A 16,373-nucleotide genomic window follows, 5' to 3' on the forward strand; every position below is an offset into this window, starting at 1 on the left:
TTTGGATTTCTTTTAAAATCAAAAGAAAAAAAAAAAGAAATTTTAGGTCAAAGAAAGTATTATAATACCAAATAATATTAATATAGCTGGCTTTATACCAATGTGGTCCTTAATTATAAATGTTTTTTATGGTGGTAAAAGTCACATAATATAAAACATACTATTTTTTTTTTTTTTTTTTTTTATGCGTTACGCGGGCCTCTCACCGCTGTGGCCTCTCCCGCTGCGGAGGACAGGCTCCGGACGCGCAGGCTCAGCGGCCATGGCTCACGGGCCCAGCCGCTCCGCGGCATGTGGGATCCCCCCAGACCGGGGCACGAACCCGTGTCCCCTGCATCGGCAGGCGGACTCTCAACCACTGCGCCACCAGGGAAGCCCTAAAACATACTATTTTAACCACATTTAAGTGTACAGTTCAGGGGCACTAAGTATATTCACATTGCTGTGCAACTCTTACCATCATCCATCTCTGGAATTTTTCACCTTCCTAAACCGAAACTCTGTCCTCTTTAAACACTAACTCCCCATTCGCCCTCCCCACTCCCCTTAACCCCCGGCCCCTGGCATCTACCAGTGTACTTTCTGACTCTGTGAATTTGACTGTTCTAGGGAAATAAATAAATATTTTTATGGAGGAAGGGGCCCATGAAGGCAAAAGTGCCTAGGGTCCATGAAGGTCATAACGTGACCTTGCACGGAGGGTCAGAGAGATGAATGAAGTGGGCTTGCTAGAAGAAAGTTCTTTCTTGAGATAGCTGAGGCTCTTGGTTTTCCACTTGGAGTAGAGGCATGGGTACAAGAAATACTTCATTCTCTTCTCTCTGCTGTAAGAAGAATAACGGTGTGAGCATGATGATAAATGGGTCTGGGCGCTGCGGCTCAGGGTCAACCAGACAACAGTGAGGGGCAGGTGAGGTGGACCTTGGGCAAGTGCTCCAGCTAAGAGATGCAGATACTAGTCAGCGTCATTTGTTTGGAGGGAAGTTGCGAATCTGGATTTTCACCTGAAATATTCTGATTTTAAATGCTGGAAACATATTTAAAAAACCCTCTCAAGAGTGGTACTGGGTTTCATGACACAGGTGTGACCGGCGCAACGACTGTGGTGACTACAGTGATGAGAGGGACTGCGTGTACCCTGCCTGCGACAAGGTCCATTTTACCTGTCAGAATGGGCTCTGCATTTATAAGGCCTTCGTCTGTGATGGGGAAAATGACTGTGGAGATGACTCAGATGAGCTGGAACACCTGTGTCACACCCTGGAGACCACGTGTCCCCCTCATCAGTTCAGGTGTGACAATGGGAACTGCATCGAGATGGTGAAAGTCTGCAACCACCTAGATGACTGTTTAGACAACAGTGATGAGAAAGGATGTGGTGAGTATAACAGAAGATCGGGGAAAAGGAAACCAGGGGGACAATGTGGATTTTCAACCCTTCATGACTTAGCAGGACTTGTCAGTTGGTTCTCTAAGTAGAACATTGCCAGAAAATTACTATTGCTTGTCTAGCAAAAAGCAAGGATTTCTTGGTATATAAGGTCAGTCACAAACATTTTTTGGACTAATTCATGAGTTAGGCAGTCATTACAAAGAACAGGAGATGAACAAATTCAGGCCAACGGTATCTAACAGCAGAGAGTATTGATTCTCTCTCATGGCCTTTTGCAATGACTTGTTTCCTTCACTGCCTCTCTGCTAGGATTCATTAGCCTGTTTTTTTTTTAATAAATTTATTTATTTTTATTTTTGGCTGTATTGGGTCTTCATTGCTGCGTGCAGGCTTTCTCTAATTGCGGTGAGCGGGGGCTACTCTTCGTTGCGGTGCGCAGGCTTCTCTTGTTGTGCAGCATGGGCTCTGGGCGCGTGGGCTTCAGTAGTTGTGGCTTGCGGGCTCAGTAATTGTGGCTCGCGTGCTTAGTTGCTCCGCGGCATGTGGGATCTTCCCGGACCAGGGCTCGAACCCGTGTCTCCTGCATTGGCAGGCGGATTCTTAACCACTGTGCCACCAGAGAAGTCCCCTTAGCCTGTTCTTAATTTTCATCCTCAGGTGGCTAAAGGGGAGAGTTTAACTGGCAGCCCCTCCCCCCACCCCCACCGAACTCCCACAAGTAAACCAGTCTAGAATTTATAAAATACAGACTCTTAAGGAAATGTTCTCCCCTCTGTGTAGTTTTTGAATGAGAATGGCCATGTGTCACAGGACCAGCCAGAGGTACCCTCCTGGGGTGCTGGGTGGCTCATCGCATTTGTGAGACTCAGTCAAGTGAGCACCTCTCTTCCCATCTCCATGTTCAGGGATGTCACACTGGGAGCCTGAAATTGGCCATGGTGTGAGTCGTGGCACCATTGAAATGGAAGAGGCTACAAATTAGAGCTCCCCCCTCCCCCCATCCCACCCCACACCCCAGACTTGTTTTACCAGCACACCACTGTGTGGGCTCTTCTGCTCTTCTTTCTTCTCTCTCCTGCTATTTCACTTCTAAATTTATCGATTAAAAGAAGATTGGGGCTTCCCTGGTGGCGCAGTGGTTGAGAGTCCGCCTGCCGATGCAGGGGACACGGGTTCGTGCCCCGGTCTGGGAAGATCCCACATGCCGTGGAGCGGCTGGGCCCGTGAGCCATGGCCGCTGAGCCTGTGCTCCGCAACGGGAGAGGCCACAACAGTGAGAGGCCCGCGTACCGCAAAAAAAAAAAAAAAAAAGAAGATTGGCAGGTATAGGATTAGAAGTCAAACTTGTTGGTTGTATTAGTTGTTAAAACCACTGGTGAAGGATCAAGTTGGGAGGAAGCTGAGTAAGAGTGACTTTTGAATAATGTAGGGCCTTTAGAAATCCCTTCTTATCTGTCTTCTTTTAGCATGATTCATGAAGAATTGGGTCTGTCCAAACGAAGCAAAACAAAACAAAACAAAAAGGATTGGGCCTGTCCAGTGGGAAGGTTGACTTTGGACCATTATGGTGGATCCATTGCTGTCAACTTAGGTTCTCTGATAACTGTCTTTTACCTACAGGTGTTAATGAATGCAATGACCCTTCACTCAGTGGCTGCGACCACAATTGCACAGACACTTTAACCAGTTTCTATTGTTCTTGTAACCCTGGTTACAAGCTGTTGTCTGACAAGCGGACTTGTGTTGATATTGATGAATGCAAGGAGACGCCCTTTGTCTGTAGCCAGAAGTGTGAGAACATACTGGGCTCTTACATCTGCAAGTGTGCCCCAGGCTACATCCGTGAGCCAGATGGAAAGACCTGCCGGCAGAACAGCAACATCGAGCCCGATCTCATTTTTAGCAACCGTTACTATTTGAGAAATCTAACTATCGATGGCCATTTATACTCCCTCATCTTGCAAGGACTGGGTAATGCTGTGGCAGTGGATTTTGACCGAGTAGAAAAGAAATTGTACTGGCTTGATATAGAGAATAAAGTCATTGAGAGAATGTTTCTGAATAAGACAAACAGGGAGACAGTCATAAAGTACAATCTACCAGGTACAGAAAGTCTGGCTGTCGACTGGGTTACCAGGTAAGAAAAAGCTGAGGAGCTTTTTAAGAGTTAAAAGGCTTGTTGCTTTTAAAAAAGTATTCAAACCATGTTTCCATCCTAACAGAGAACTGATCTTTTCCAACTTGGGTTAATGGGTGGATACATTTTAATGCTTCTGCATGTTTTTGTTTTTTTCTGCTGTGTACCTAATAATCAAATGGGATACCACAGAACCTAAAATCTAGTGATTTTAAGAATTTATGATATCAATTTCATGGGGAGGGGCATCACAAAGGAGGAAAGAGCTCTGTTATTACTGGCCACTCAGTGAACTGGAGGTGATGTGAAGGGATGATGCATGCATTTGTTGGTGCATTCAGTCATTTAAAGCTGTTGCCTAAGTGCCTCCTGCATGCAGTGCTATGCTAGGAACTGGGGTCTAGAGGTCAACAAGACAGACACAGCCCCTGCTTTCCTGGCATTCACAGGCTGCTTGCAATGCTATTTATTCACAGCCTGGGCTGGTTGTAAAATGGAGAATGGCCGACTTGAAACTCTGAGCATCTTTAAGGGAGATGGTGATACTTTAATTCAACTCCACCAGCTCAACCACACTTCTTCACATCTCTATTGAATATCGAATCTATCAGATATTTGGCTTTGTGGTTGACATGAAGCTGGAGGCACTTAGCCTGCAAATATTATTGCTTCAGTCACCTCAGACCTACAGAGGACTCTTCCACGTCTTCTCTGTTTGACCATCTTAAGGGTAAAGGTCCTAAGATGGGGGATGGAGAATTGGCCCCCTAGTTCTACCTGAATAGTAACTGGCCTGCCATAGGTGCTCAAGGACTGCCTACAGAAAAATGAATAAAATCTTGATCATGTGAATACAAGTATTTTATATATAGTGGCTCTTTTGTGTGTCAAAAAGCATAGTGATTAGTGATTTGCAGGAACAGAACTAATTGTGGTACTGCTCCTATCTCATCCTTTGCTGCAATGTAAGAAAAGGTAATATTTTAGCCTTGATATTGTCATTCAGTCCTCTCTCCCCAAAACTGGTAGGATGAGATTTTCCCCTGGATTTCAGCTACTTTCCTCTCATTCTAGGCATGTTCTTGACCAGGGGAAAGAATTAGGTACATATGTGGTACTGAGAAAGATGGAGCAAAAACGTCTAGGGTGAGGGTAGGATAAATATCTCATGACCGAAGCATTTTCTCAAATGTTCAAGGAGTACAGCCAGGCTAAACATTCCTTAAAACACAAGACAGGATAGAACCCAGTCACATTTAAGTTTGTAGGGGACGGTTCTAAGATACTAATTACATTGAAATTTGAAACCATTTCCCCAATATCAATAAAGATGTTCATAGCGAACTCAAGGATGTTTGGTTTCCAAGGCCCTTAAACTTGATATACAAGTTTTTCAAAGCACCGTTATGCACAGTGGAAAATTGTGCCGGTTCTCAGTCCTCTTAATTTTTCCTGGAGTGGGCATGGAGTGTCTTCTCCATATTCTGTTCACTGGGTCAGTGTTTTGACTGTGGAATAAAGAGAAATTAACGAGTTGGCAGTAAGCTCCACAGAGTGGAGTGCCCTGTGGTGGAGCCAGTCTTGAATTCCTGCTCTAGCTCTTACTAATCAGTAGCCTCTGGGCCTCAGCAGCCTCATCAAGAAAACAGGAATAATGGGCTTCCCTGGTGGCGCAGTGGTTGAGAGTCTGCCTGCTGATGCAGAGGACACGGGTTCGTGCCCCGGTCCCGGAATATCCCACATGCTGCGGAGCGGCTGGGCCTGTGAGCAATGGCCGCTGAGCCTGCGCATCCAGAGCTTGTGCTCCGCAACGGGAGAGGCCACAACAGTGAGAGGCCTGCATACTGCAAAAAAAAAAAGAAAACAGGAATAAGATATTAAATAATATAATACTTAAAAAAGTTCCTAGCCCAGGGCTTGGCATTTAATAGATGTTTGCTATTATTATTGCTATTATTACCCTCTACAATGTTGGAATCTAAAATTGTGGCCATCTCATACATCAGGATTTACCCAACTGAATTAAATAGCAAGGCTTGTGCATTTATGCACACTCATTCCCTCATCCCCAAGCCTAAAAAGATGCTACTGTCCTAACAGTTAAATATTCTGACACCTCTCATGGTTGGATCAGGCTTACCTCTGGCAAGGAGACATTGGGGTCTTTTGGAAGAGAAATCGTTTCAGTAGGAATTGACTATCAGATCTCAAATGACACTCATTCTAGGAGTTTTGAACCCTTTGGAAGGTTATGGATACTTTAAGACTCTGGTGATACCCACAGACCCCTTGCTGGATAAAGGCACTTAACAAATTTATGCTTATACAATTTTGCATCAGTTTTAGAAGCTACACCCCCCGCCCCCAGAGCCTAGGCTACCCTGGTGTCAGATTAAGGACCCCCGATTAAGAACCCTGCCTTATAGAAAATAAATGGATTTTATTGAATAGCAATATATTCAGAACTGAAATATCCTTGAGGTAAGAGATTCTAATAAGTTTCTAAAGCTTTTTGAGTTTAAGTGAAACTTGGCGCAGGGTAAGAAACTCATTTTGCCAGCCTACTGGGATGGGGCCAGGGAGGGGGTCAGGTTTTTCTTTATCTGAAGGATGCCATGAATCAGAGTTCCCTTGTGCAGTCTCAATGATAGCACTTAGACAAGTTTGTTTCCTTGACTCCACCATTTAAACTGTAGTTCATGATACTCGTTGATCACTCTCACTTCTGCTTCCCTGCTCCTCTAAAGCCTGGAACATTGCTTGGGGAAGATGCCTTTTGCTGCATGAAGCAAGTAAAGCTAGAATCCTTGTGTGAAGTGTGGCCCCAGAATTTCCTGTTGTAAGGTGACAGCAGGAAGAGTAGTACACATTCTTGCATCTTCTGTTGCCTCATTGCAGGAAGGTCGACTGTGTTTCCCCTTGTCCTTGTTTGCCTGGGGGAAAAGTGCTTGGATCGGAAATTGTGTGGCTAAATGTGCATTTTTTCTCAAGTAAAATGGCTATAACTCCTGGTTCTCCATTTCTCCATTTCTCCATTTTCAGAAAGCTGTATTGGGTGGATTCCCACCTGAATTGCCTTTCTGTCTCTGACCTCAATGGTCGATACCGCCGCAAGCTGGCCGAGCACTGTGTGGATGCCAACAACACCTTCTGCATTGAGAATCCCAGAGGAATTGCCCTTCACCCTCGATATGGGTATTGTCTCCCTGTAATCTTGGGCTCTTCTTTCATGCCCTTCTTCCACCTCTGTTACCACAAAGGCTGTTCACGTAGTGATATCAAGGCCAGTGTCTTGTTGGAGTTTGTCTTCTGCTTTTCCTACCTGGTAAATGGCTTAGTATAATGGGTAGAAGCATGGCTTGTTCAAATGCTATTCATCGGCTATTCTATTTTCTTTGCCATGACACACCATTCACTTTCAAAGTCACATATTTTGGCTGCATGCAAGTAATTTATGGTTTAAGAAAACAACAACCCACCTTTACTGGACTTTCCATGTCAAATCCACTGAAATCCCCAGTTAATCATGTTCATTCCTGAGCATTTCCTGTGCATCATGCCCTGTTAGATTATTTTCTGTTCTCTTTCCTTTGTGAAAGGCTCTGTAGGATGTAAACTCCATTTCTCTAATTGGAGAAAGCTTATGTCTTTGCCACTGAGTTCTTTTGGCTTCAGGGACTGACCCTTTGTGTTTGCTCCAACAGGCATGTCTACTGGGGAGACTGGGCTGACCGAGCATACATTGGGAGAGTAGGCATGGACGGAACCCATAAGTCTGTGATTATTTCTACCAAGATCAAGTGGCCCAATGGCCTCACCATTGATTACACCAATGATCTACTATACTGGACAGATGCCCACCTGGGTTACATTGAGTACGTACTTAGAAAAGAATAAAGCAAACTGGGTGATTGCTGATTCCAAACACCAGTGCTTGTGTTGCCAGTGTATTTTCCCCAGGCAGCTTCTAACTGGCTTGTTTGTTGGAAGTCACTTCTAACTAAAGTGCCTATAGGCAATTCACCAAGCTCTGTGGTATGGTGCAAGAGAAAGAGCATGAACTTTGAAGTCATACAGATCAGGATATTGTCTTAGTACTTTTACTTCTTATACTCCTAAAAAAGCAGCTAGTAATCTCTCCCCTATGGTAGTCAGCTTAGTGCTCAACTCATCTTAATTCCCTTATCCCTTTACTTTACCCTACCCTCCCAAATATATGATTAATAGACTTGGAAAAATTATACTGTTCAATGAAAAGTACTCCTTGTAAAAAAGATAATACAAATTATTAGCCAAGCAGTACATGTTTATTTCGGGGCATTGCTAATTATGGCCTAGTTGGACTATGGTAATGTCTTCTGGGCATTTATGAACTAGTACCCAGATACACAGCCTGTTGCATGCAAAAGCAGGGAATTGTTAATTCACTAGAGCTATTTTAAAGGTTTAAAAAATCCTGTCATTCCATCAAATTTATTTTGAAAAAAATTACACTTGACAAAAAATACTCATAAAAGTATCTGAGCTCTTTATATAGAGATCATGCAAGAACTGAAGGAGAAGACCTCAAGACTGCTTTCTACTTTATGACCTTTTTAAAGAAACAGATAATGACTAAGTTCTCGTCATTTATCTGCAGTCTTATTAACAGAGGTCAAGAAGATATTCAGGTTTTCCTATACCTTCTTTAAGTTTCCATAAATTATGATATTTTGGAAAACATTTCTAACATCACACGACTAATGTTATCAACTTCTTTAGTTGCTAGCTCATTCCACCTCTTGTGAGTTTTAGGGTCTGCTCCCAGTTTTTTAAATATTAAAATATCAGTATTCTGACATAGGTTCAGAGGAATGAATGAGACCTAGATTCACTAATAATGTCTGGGTCATGATTAATAATACATGTGCTACCAGTGTGTACAAAGCTAACCCTGCTGGCCTCTAGGTTAACTCAGCTAGTCTATACCGCTCAGGTTATACTGAGAATCAAGCTGTCTCTGAAAACTGCTTCTCCCCTTGTCTTCCTGAGGAGACAGAAGTCCAGCTTTAGATTGCTTTCCTCTGATTTCTTCTGATGGCTTAGGAAACAGTGTTCATCCCAGGATATTGAAGAATGCTTCATGGAGAACATCAACATAACAGGTTATAAACCTTCAAGAGCTGCATCAGCAGGAAAGCAGCTGTGGTTAGAAATTAGTGATCTTTAAACTCCTCTGGTTATTCCTATTTTTTTTGTATTGATTTTTTTTAACATCTTTATTAGAGTATAATTGCTTTACAATGGTGTGTTAGTTTCTGCTTTATAACAAAGTGAATCACGTATATGTATACATATGTCCCCATATCTCTTCCCTTTTGCGTCTCCCTCCCTCCCCCCTCCCTATCCCACCCCTCTAGGTGGTCACAAAGCACTGAGCTGATCTCCCTGTGCTATGTGGCTGCTTCCCACTAGCTATCTGTTTTAAGTTTGGTAGTGTATATATGTCCATGCCACTCTCTCACTTTGTCCCAGCTTCCCCTTCCCCTTCCCCATATCCTCAGGTCCATTCTGTAGTAGGTCTGCGTCTTTATTCCCGTCTTACCCCGAGGTTCTTCATGACCTTTTTTTTTTTTTTTAATATTCCATGTGTATGTGTTAGCATACGGTATTTGTTTTTCTCTTTCTGACTTACTTCACTCTGTGTGACAGACTCTAGGTCCATCCACCTTGCTACAAATAACTCAATTTCGTTTCTTCTTATGGCTGAGTAATATTCCATTGTATTTATGTGCAACATCTTCTTTATCCATTCATCTATCGATGGACACTTAGGTTGCTTCCATGTCCTGGCTATTGTAAATAGAGCTGCAATGAATATTTTGGTACATGACTCTTTTTGAATTATGATTTTCTCAGGGTACAGGCCCAGTAGAGGGATTGCTGGGTCGTATGGTAGTACTAGATTTAGCTTTTTTTTTTTTGTATTTTTGCTGTACGCGGGCCTCTCACTGCTGTGGCCTCTCCAATTGTGGAGCACAGGCTGCGGACGCGCAGGCTCAGCGGCCATGGCTCACGGGCCTAGCCGCTTCACGGCATGTGGGATCTTCCCGGACCGGGGCATGAACCCGTGTCCCCTGCATCGGCAGACGGACTCTCAACCACTGCACCACTAGGGAAGCCCCTATTTTTAGCTTTTTAAGGAACCTCCATACTGTTCTCCATAGTGGCTGTATCAATTTACATTCCCACCAACAGTGCAAGAGGGTTCCCTTTTCTCCACACCCTCTCCAGCATTTATTGTTTATAGATTTTTTTGATGATGGCCACTCTGACAGGTGTGAGATGACATCTCATTGTAGTTTTGATTTGCATATCTCTAATGATTAATGATGTTGAGCATTCTTTCATGTGTTTGTGGGCAATCTGTATATCTTCTTTGGAGAAATGTCTATTTAGGTCTTCTGCCCATTTTTGAATTGGGTTGTTTGTTTTTTTGATATTGAGCTGCATGAGCTGCTTGTAAATTTTGGAGATTAATCCTTTGTCGGTTACTTCATTAGCAAATATTTTTTCCTATTCTGAGGGTTGTCTTTTCGTCTTGTTTATGGTTTCCTTTGCTGTGCAAGAACTTTTAAGTTTCATTAGGTCCCATTTGTTTATTTTTGTTTTTAATTTCGATTTCTCTAGGAGGTGGGTCAAAAAGGATCGTGCTGTGATTTATGTCACAGAGTGTCCTGTCTATGTTTTCCTCTAAGAGTTTGATAGTGTCTGGCCTTACATTTAGGTCTTTAATCCATTTTGAGTTTATTTTTGTGTATGGTGTTAAGAAGTGTTCTAATTTCATTCTTTTACATGTAGCTGTCCAGTTTTCCCAGCACCACTGATTGAAGAGGCTATCTTTTCTCCACTGTATATTCTTGCCTCCTTTATCAAAGATAAGGTGACTATATGTGCATGGGTTTATTTCTGGGCTTTCTTTCCTGTTCCATTGATCTATATTTCTGTTTTTGTGCCAGTACCATACTGTCTTGATTACTGTAGCTTTGTAGTATAGTCTGAAGTCAGGGAGCCTGATTCCTCCAGCTCCGTTTTTCTTTCTCAAGATTGCTGTGGCTATTCGGGGTGTTTTGTGTTTCCACATAAACTGTGAAATTTTTTGTTCTAGTTCTGTAAAAAATGCCACTGGCAGTTTGATAGGGATTGCATTGAATCTGTAGATTGCTTTGGGTAGTAGAGTCATTTTCACAATATTGATTCTTCCAATCCAAGAACATGGTATATCTCTCCATCTATTTGTATCATCTTTAATTCCTTTCATCAGTGTCTTATAGTTTTCTGCATACAGTTCTTTTTTCTTCTTAGGTAGGTTTATTCCTAGGTATTTTATTCTATTTATTGCTGTGGTAAATGGGAGTGTTTCCTTAATTTCACTTTCAGATTTTTCATCATTAGTGTATAGGAATGCAAGAGATTTCTGTGCATTAATTTTGTATCCTGCTACTTTACCAAATTCATTGATTAGCTCTAGTAGTTTTCTGGTAGCATCTTCAGAATTCTCTATGTATGTTATCATGTCATCTGCAAACAGTGACAGCTTTATTTCTTCTTTTCCAATTTGGATTCCTTTTATTTCTTTTTCTTCTCTGATTGCTGCACCTAAAACTTTCAAAACTATGTTGAATAATAATGGTGAGAGTGGGCAACCTTGTCTTGTTCCTGATCTTAGTGGAAAGGGTTTCAGTTTTTCACCATTGAGGATGATGTTGGCTGTGGGTTTGTCATATATGGCCTTTATTATGTTGAGGAAAGTTCCCTCTGTTCTTACTTTCTGGAGGGTTTTTATCATAAATGTGTGTTGAATTTTGTCAAAAGCTTTCTCTGCATCTATTGAGATGATTATATGGTTTTTCTCCTTTAATTTGTTAATATGGTGTATCACATTGAGTGATTTGTGTATATTGAAGAATCCTTGCATTCCTAGGATAAACCCCAGTTGATCATGGTGTATGATCCTTTTTATGTGCTGTTGGGTTCTGTTTGCTAGTATTTTGTTGAGTATCTTTGCATCTATGTTCATCAGTGATATTGGCCTGTAGTTTTCTTTCTCTGTGACATCTTTGTCTGGTTTTGGTACCAGGGTGATGGTGGCCTCGTAGAATGAGTTTGGGAATGTTCCTCCCTCTGCTATATTTTGGAAGAGTTTGAGAAGGATAGGTGTTAGCTCTTCTCTAAATGTTTGATAAAATTCTCCTGTGAAGCCATCTGGTCGTGGGCTTTTGTTTGTTGGAAGGTTTTTAATCACAGTTTCAATTTCAGTGCTTGTGATTGGTCTGTTCATATTTTCTATTTCTTCCTGGTTCAGTCTCAGAAGGTTGTGTATTCCTAAGAATTTGTCCATTTCTTCCAGGTTGTCCATTTTGTTGGCATAGAGTTGCCAATAAAATCTCTCATGATCCTTTGTATTTCTGCAGTGTCAGTTGTTACTTCTCCCTTTTCATTTCTAATTCTATTCATTTGAGTATTCTCCCTTTTTTTCTTGATGAGTCTGGCTAATGGTTTATCAATTTTATTTGTCTTCTCAAATAACCAGCTTTTAGTTTTATTGATCTTTGCTATCGTTTCCTTCATTTCTTTTTCATTTATTTCTGATCTGGTCTTTATGATTTCTTTCCTTCTGCTAACTTTGGGGTTTTTTTGTTCTTCTTTCTCTAATTGCTTTAGGTGTAAGTTTAGGTTGTTTTTTTGAGATGTTTCTCGTTTCTTAAGGTAGGATTGTATTGGTATAAACTTTCCTCTTAGAACTGCTTTTGCTGCATCCCATAGGTTTTGGGTCGTTATGTTTTCATTGTCATTTGTTTCTAGGTATTTTTTGATTTCCTCTTTGATTTCTTCAGTGATATCTTGGTTATTAAATAGTGTATTGTTTAGCCTCCATGTGTTTGTATTTTTTACAGATTTTTTCCTGTAATTGCTATCTAGTCTCATAGTGTTGTGGTTGGAGAAGATACTTGATACGATTTCAATTTTCTTAAATTTACCAAGGCTTGATTTGTGACCCAAGATATGATCTATCCTTGAGAATGTTCCCTGAGCACTTGAGAAAGGTTACTCCTAATTTTAAGGCATTGCTTTTGCAACTTTTACATCTTTCATTCAGTCCAAATAAACTTTAAGTTTAGTTTTTGTTTTCATGGAAGACCAAAAGTTTTGAGGAAGATCTGAACTTCAGTTACCTCTAGAAGGTAGAACTTTATTCATTGATTTGTCAGCCTCTATCCTTAAAGGCATTAGAGGAGGGGCATTATCTTCACTGAGTGACTCTTCCTTCCTCCGACTCCAGGTACTCTGATTTGGAGGGCCACCATCGGCACACGGTGTATGAAACCGGGACACTGCCTCATCCCTTTGCTATTACTGTTTTTGAAGACACCATTTATTGGACAGATTGGAACACAAAGACAGTTGAAAAGGGAAACAAATACAATGGGTCAAATAGGGTGGCGCTGGTGAACACAACACACAGACCATATGACATCCGTGTGTATCATCCCTACAGGCAGCCAATTGGTGAGTAAGTGATTTGGAAGTTTTTGCACAGTTGCTTTAGGGTCTTGTGCATTCCATTCTTGTTTTTGTTTTTTAAGCATAAATATCATGATTTATACTGGGAATGGTGTTACTTGCTAATGTTTTCTACAAAGCAGATGCTGCGAGTTGAAGGGATGGAAATATCTTTAGAGTTTATTCCCCTATTCCTGGAAAAGTCTGCTTACAATTCTTTTTCATATCACCTGCTCTATTCTTAAAGATCAGTCTGGGCTTTCTTTTTGATAAGAATCAACAGTTGTTATGTTGCCTTTTGACATTTCAGCCCTAAATACTTAAGAAAGCACCTCTGGAAAATACGGACATTTCCTGTATAACCTCAATAAATTGTAACACCTAAGAGATGTATTATAATAACATGGATGCATATATAACAATCATTTCTTTACAACATCAATCTACTGAAATGATTAGTTTAAAAGAAATGCTTAAAAGAAAGTTTTAGTAACTATAAAACATCATTTATTAAATGTCTGTTTGTACTTGATATCTAGCCAAGTTCTGGAGTATTCTTTGGGGATAGAATGGATTTTGTGGGCCCACTTTGTCGTGGTGTCTTGTTAAAACATACGATAAACTTGGAAGTTAGGAAAAATGAGAATTGGCAAAATATTTTTTTCTGGAAGTTAATATTCTTCATATTATTTAGCAGAAGTTCAAATTCATCTTTACCTCTGAGTTGCGGCCCAGAAAAGTAGTATAGTTGTTGCTCAGTTTATCCATCCACCTGATTCTTGTGCAACTTCTGTTGCCTGTATCCTTAGGATGAGAGAATATAGCATCTGCTGAAAATGAAAACTTTAACTTAGATTGTGGGCACATGGATGTAAACTAAATTTCCCACCTGCTCTCCAAGAACTTTGGGAGACACATTTTTTCTAGCCCAATACCAGTGAGTAAGCCTCACTTCTGGTAGCACATAAATCAATTTTCTGTACTAGCAACAGGGTTGCTAAAACAGCTCTACCATATGTACTCTCTATGCACTTTTGTACAAAGCATGAATCTAGGATAACGTTTTTTTTTTACTAAGAGGTGATGAGTTTTATGCGGCTGGTAATCAGCGCGTCTGTGCTTGATACTCTCTTTAAGTGAATGAACATATATTTTCTTCCTTCTTTCACTAGTGACTAATCCCTGCAGTACCAACAATGGTGGCTGTTCTCATCTCTGCCTCATCAAAGAAGGAGGCAGTGGGTTCACTTGCGAGTGTCCAGATAACTTCCATACTGTCCGGCATAGTTACAGCACCCAGTGCCTGCCCATGTGCTCTAGCACCCAATTCCTGTGTGCCAACAGTGAAATGTAAGGCTCTCTTCTCCCTCTCCCCATTGCCTCTCCAGCCCTTGGACACACATTGAACTTCAAGACTCCAGGGGATGGGAGTTTTCCAATGAACCAAGATTTTGGCTAATTAACGTGGCTCATTTGGGATGCACCAAGACCAGGAAAGTTGGATCTCCAACCGTCCAACTTTCTCTAACTTCAAATAATTTCGTCCATGAAGGAAGGAATTTGTGAACCAAATGGTCACACCCATGCATGCAAGTTTTTGTTTCTGTAGCAAGGAAGCAAACTGTGTGTTTTTTTTATTTCTAAGGAATTGTCCAAAGTCTCAGGGCCAAGAATGTATGTAAGTGTACACTGAAAAATAGCCCTCAGGAGTGATAGAATTTCTCTGTCTTTTTCAAACATATGCTGGCCTAGCTTCTTAAATGACTATGCCAGAGGATCCAGGGTCACACATTCAAATCCATTTTTGATGATTTGTATTTGTTATGAAACATGGTCACAGATTATTTCCCTCACAATGGCCACAGGCCTTGACGACTAGGGGCTCTGAGTCAGAAAGTGAGGTCAAGAGGAGATGTTAATGCAAATCATAACATCTAAGATTCTGTGGCAGATTATTTTGACGATTGAATAAGGTATCCTAGGTTAAGAATCTAGCATACACCCATCATGACATAAACTCTCAAAAAATGTCAGTGCCTCCAGCTTTCCAGCCAGTACCCAAATGTCATATATCCCTCTGGCTGACAGTCCCAACCAATCCCTGTTTCCAGAACCACAGCTCCAAACACACACTCCACTCTTTGTCGTGGCAGGAATTTAATCATCATACTCAAAGCATTTTTTCAGTGTGTGTTGGGTCTTAACAAACCTGTTCTATGTCACCTTGTTATGTTTTCTCTGAAAATATTCCACAGTAGCTAAGGTTTAATTGATCCTCTTCTTGGGCCGTGAGAGAACTCGTGTGTATCATTCCTTGGAATTCAATTTTCCCTTCTTCTCTCTGGATAGTCGTTGCCTGCTCCTCTAACCACTTGGTGTTTTGCTAGGAGAAGTGCTCTGTTTTCTCTGTGTAGGTGTATTCCCATCTGGTGGAAATGTGATGGGCAGAGAGACTGCTTGGATGGTTCTGATGAGCCCATCACTTGCCCGCAGCGCTACTGCCGGTTAGGACAGTACCAGTGCATGGATGGCAACTGTACCAGCCCACACTTCATATGCAATGCTCATCAGGATTGCCCTGATGGGTCTGATGAAGACTCGGTTCTTTGTGGTGTGTTGAACTGCTTTCTACCTTCTCTGCCCACTTCTATAGTTGATCGCCCATGGTTCTGTAGGGATTTTCTGAATGTCATAATCCAAAAACTGGTCCAAAATCCTAGGGAAAAAAAACCCTCAGAGTCCATCCTATATCTATGTTTATAAAGTTTAAAAAAAATCCCAGGTCTCTACAAGGAAGATGGTTGAGGTAGATACTAAGTTGTCTGTATTGGTGGTTCTTTACTATATGCTGTGCATAGAATCTCCTTTGAGAGCTAACATTGAGGGTGAAATGAGGGATTCCCACATTTTAAACAGGGACTCTCAGTTGTAATATTTATTTATGTTTCCATTTTTAAAAAGCCAAAAAACAAAAAAGCCCCATCAAATCCCAAAAAAACAACCCTCCAAACCAAAATCAACACATAAACAATAGCAACAAACAGAAAGTTTGAAAACCTTTGTCCATTAGGGCAACAGGTACAGGAGAAGGTGAATTTAGTAGGCTGTCAGCGATTCAGTCCTTATCCCCTAATTCTGCATGCAAGAAAAAGATATTTAAGAATTTAGGAGACAGTAATAGTCAAAGGACTAACTGCTCACGTAGTGGTACTGCTTAATAATAAGTGCATTAGGGCATAAGTCCTCTAAGAAGAAATTATAATCGAGTTCTCCAGGATCCATTAGTGTAAATTAGGAGCT

At 41.3% G+C, this 16,373-nt stretch overlaps 1 protein-coding gene across 4 annotated transcripts in view; it reads left to right on the forward strand.

The window, feature by feature from the left end:
- The window catches only part of LRP2 (LDL receptor related protein 2), a 199,709-nt gene that overhangs the window by 144,858 nt on the left and 38,478 nt on the right, over window positions 1-16,373 (forward strand). For all 4 annotated transcript variants that reach the window (XM_032637870.1, XM_032637872.1, XM_032637871.1 and 1 more), the window contains 7 exons: window positions 1,083-1,378; window positions 3,014-3,530; window positions 6,573-6,725; window positions 7,235-7,405; window positions 12,853-13,079; window positions 14,246-14,423; window positions 15,488-15,684. In XM_032637870.1, the coding sequence (XP_032493761.1) occupies window positions 1,083-1,378; window positions 3,014-3,530; window positions 6,573-6,725; window positions 7,235-7,405; window positions 12,853-13,079; window positions 14,246-14,423; window positions 15,488-15,684 (1,739 nt within the window). The remainder of the gene's footprint in view (window positions 1-1,082; window positions 1,379-3,013; window positions 3,531-6,572; window positions 6,726-7,234; window positions 7,406-12,852; window positions 13,080-14,245; window positions 14,424-15,487; window positions 15,685-16,373) is intronic.

The sequence above is a fragment of the Phocoena sinus genome, chromosome 7, assembly GCF_008692025.1.
Source record: "Phocoena sinus isolate mPhoSin1 chromosome 7, mPhoSin1.pri, whole genome shotgun sequence".
In the NCBI taxonomy this organism is placed as follows: Eukaryota; Metazoa; Chordata; class Mammalia; order Artiodactyla; family Phocoenidae; genus Phocoena; species Phocoena sinus.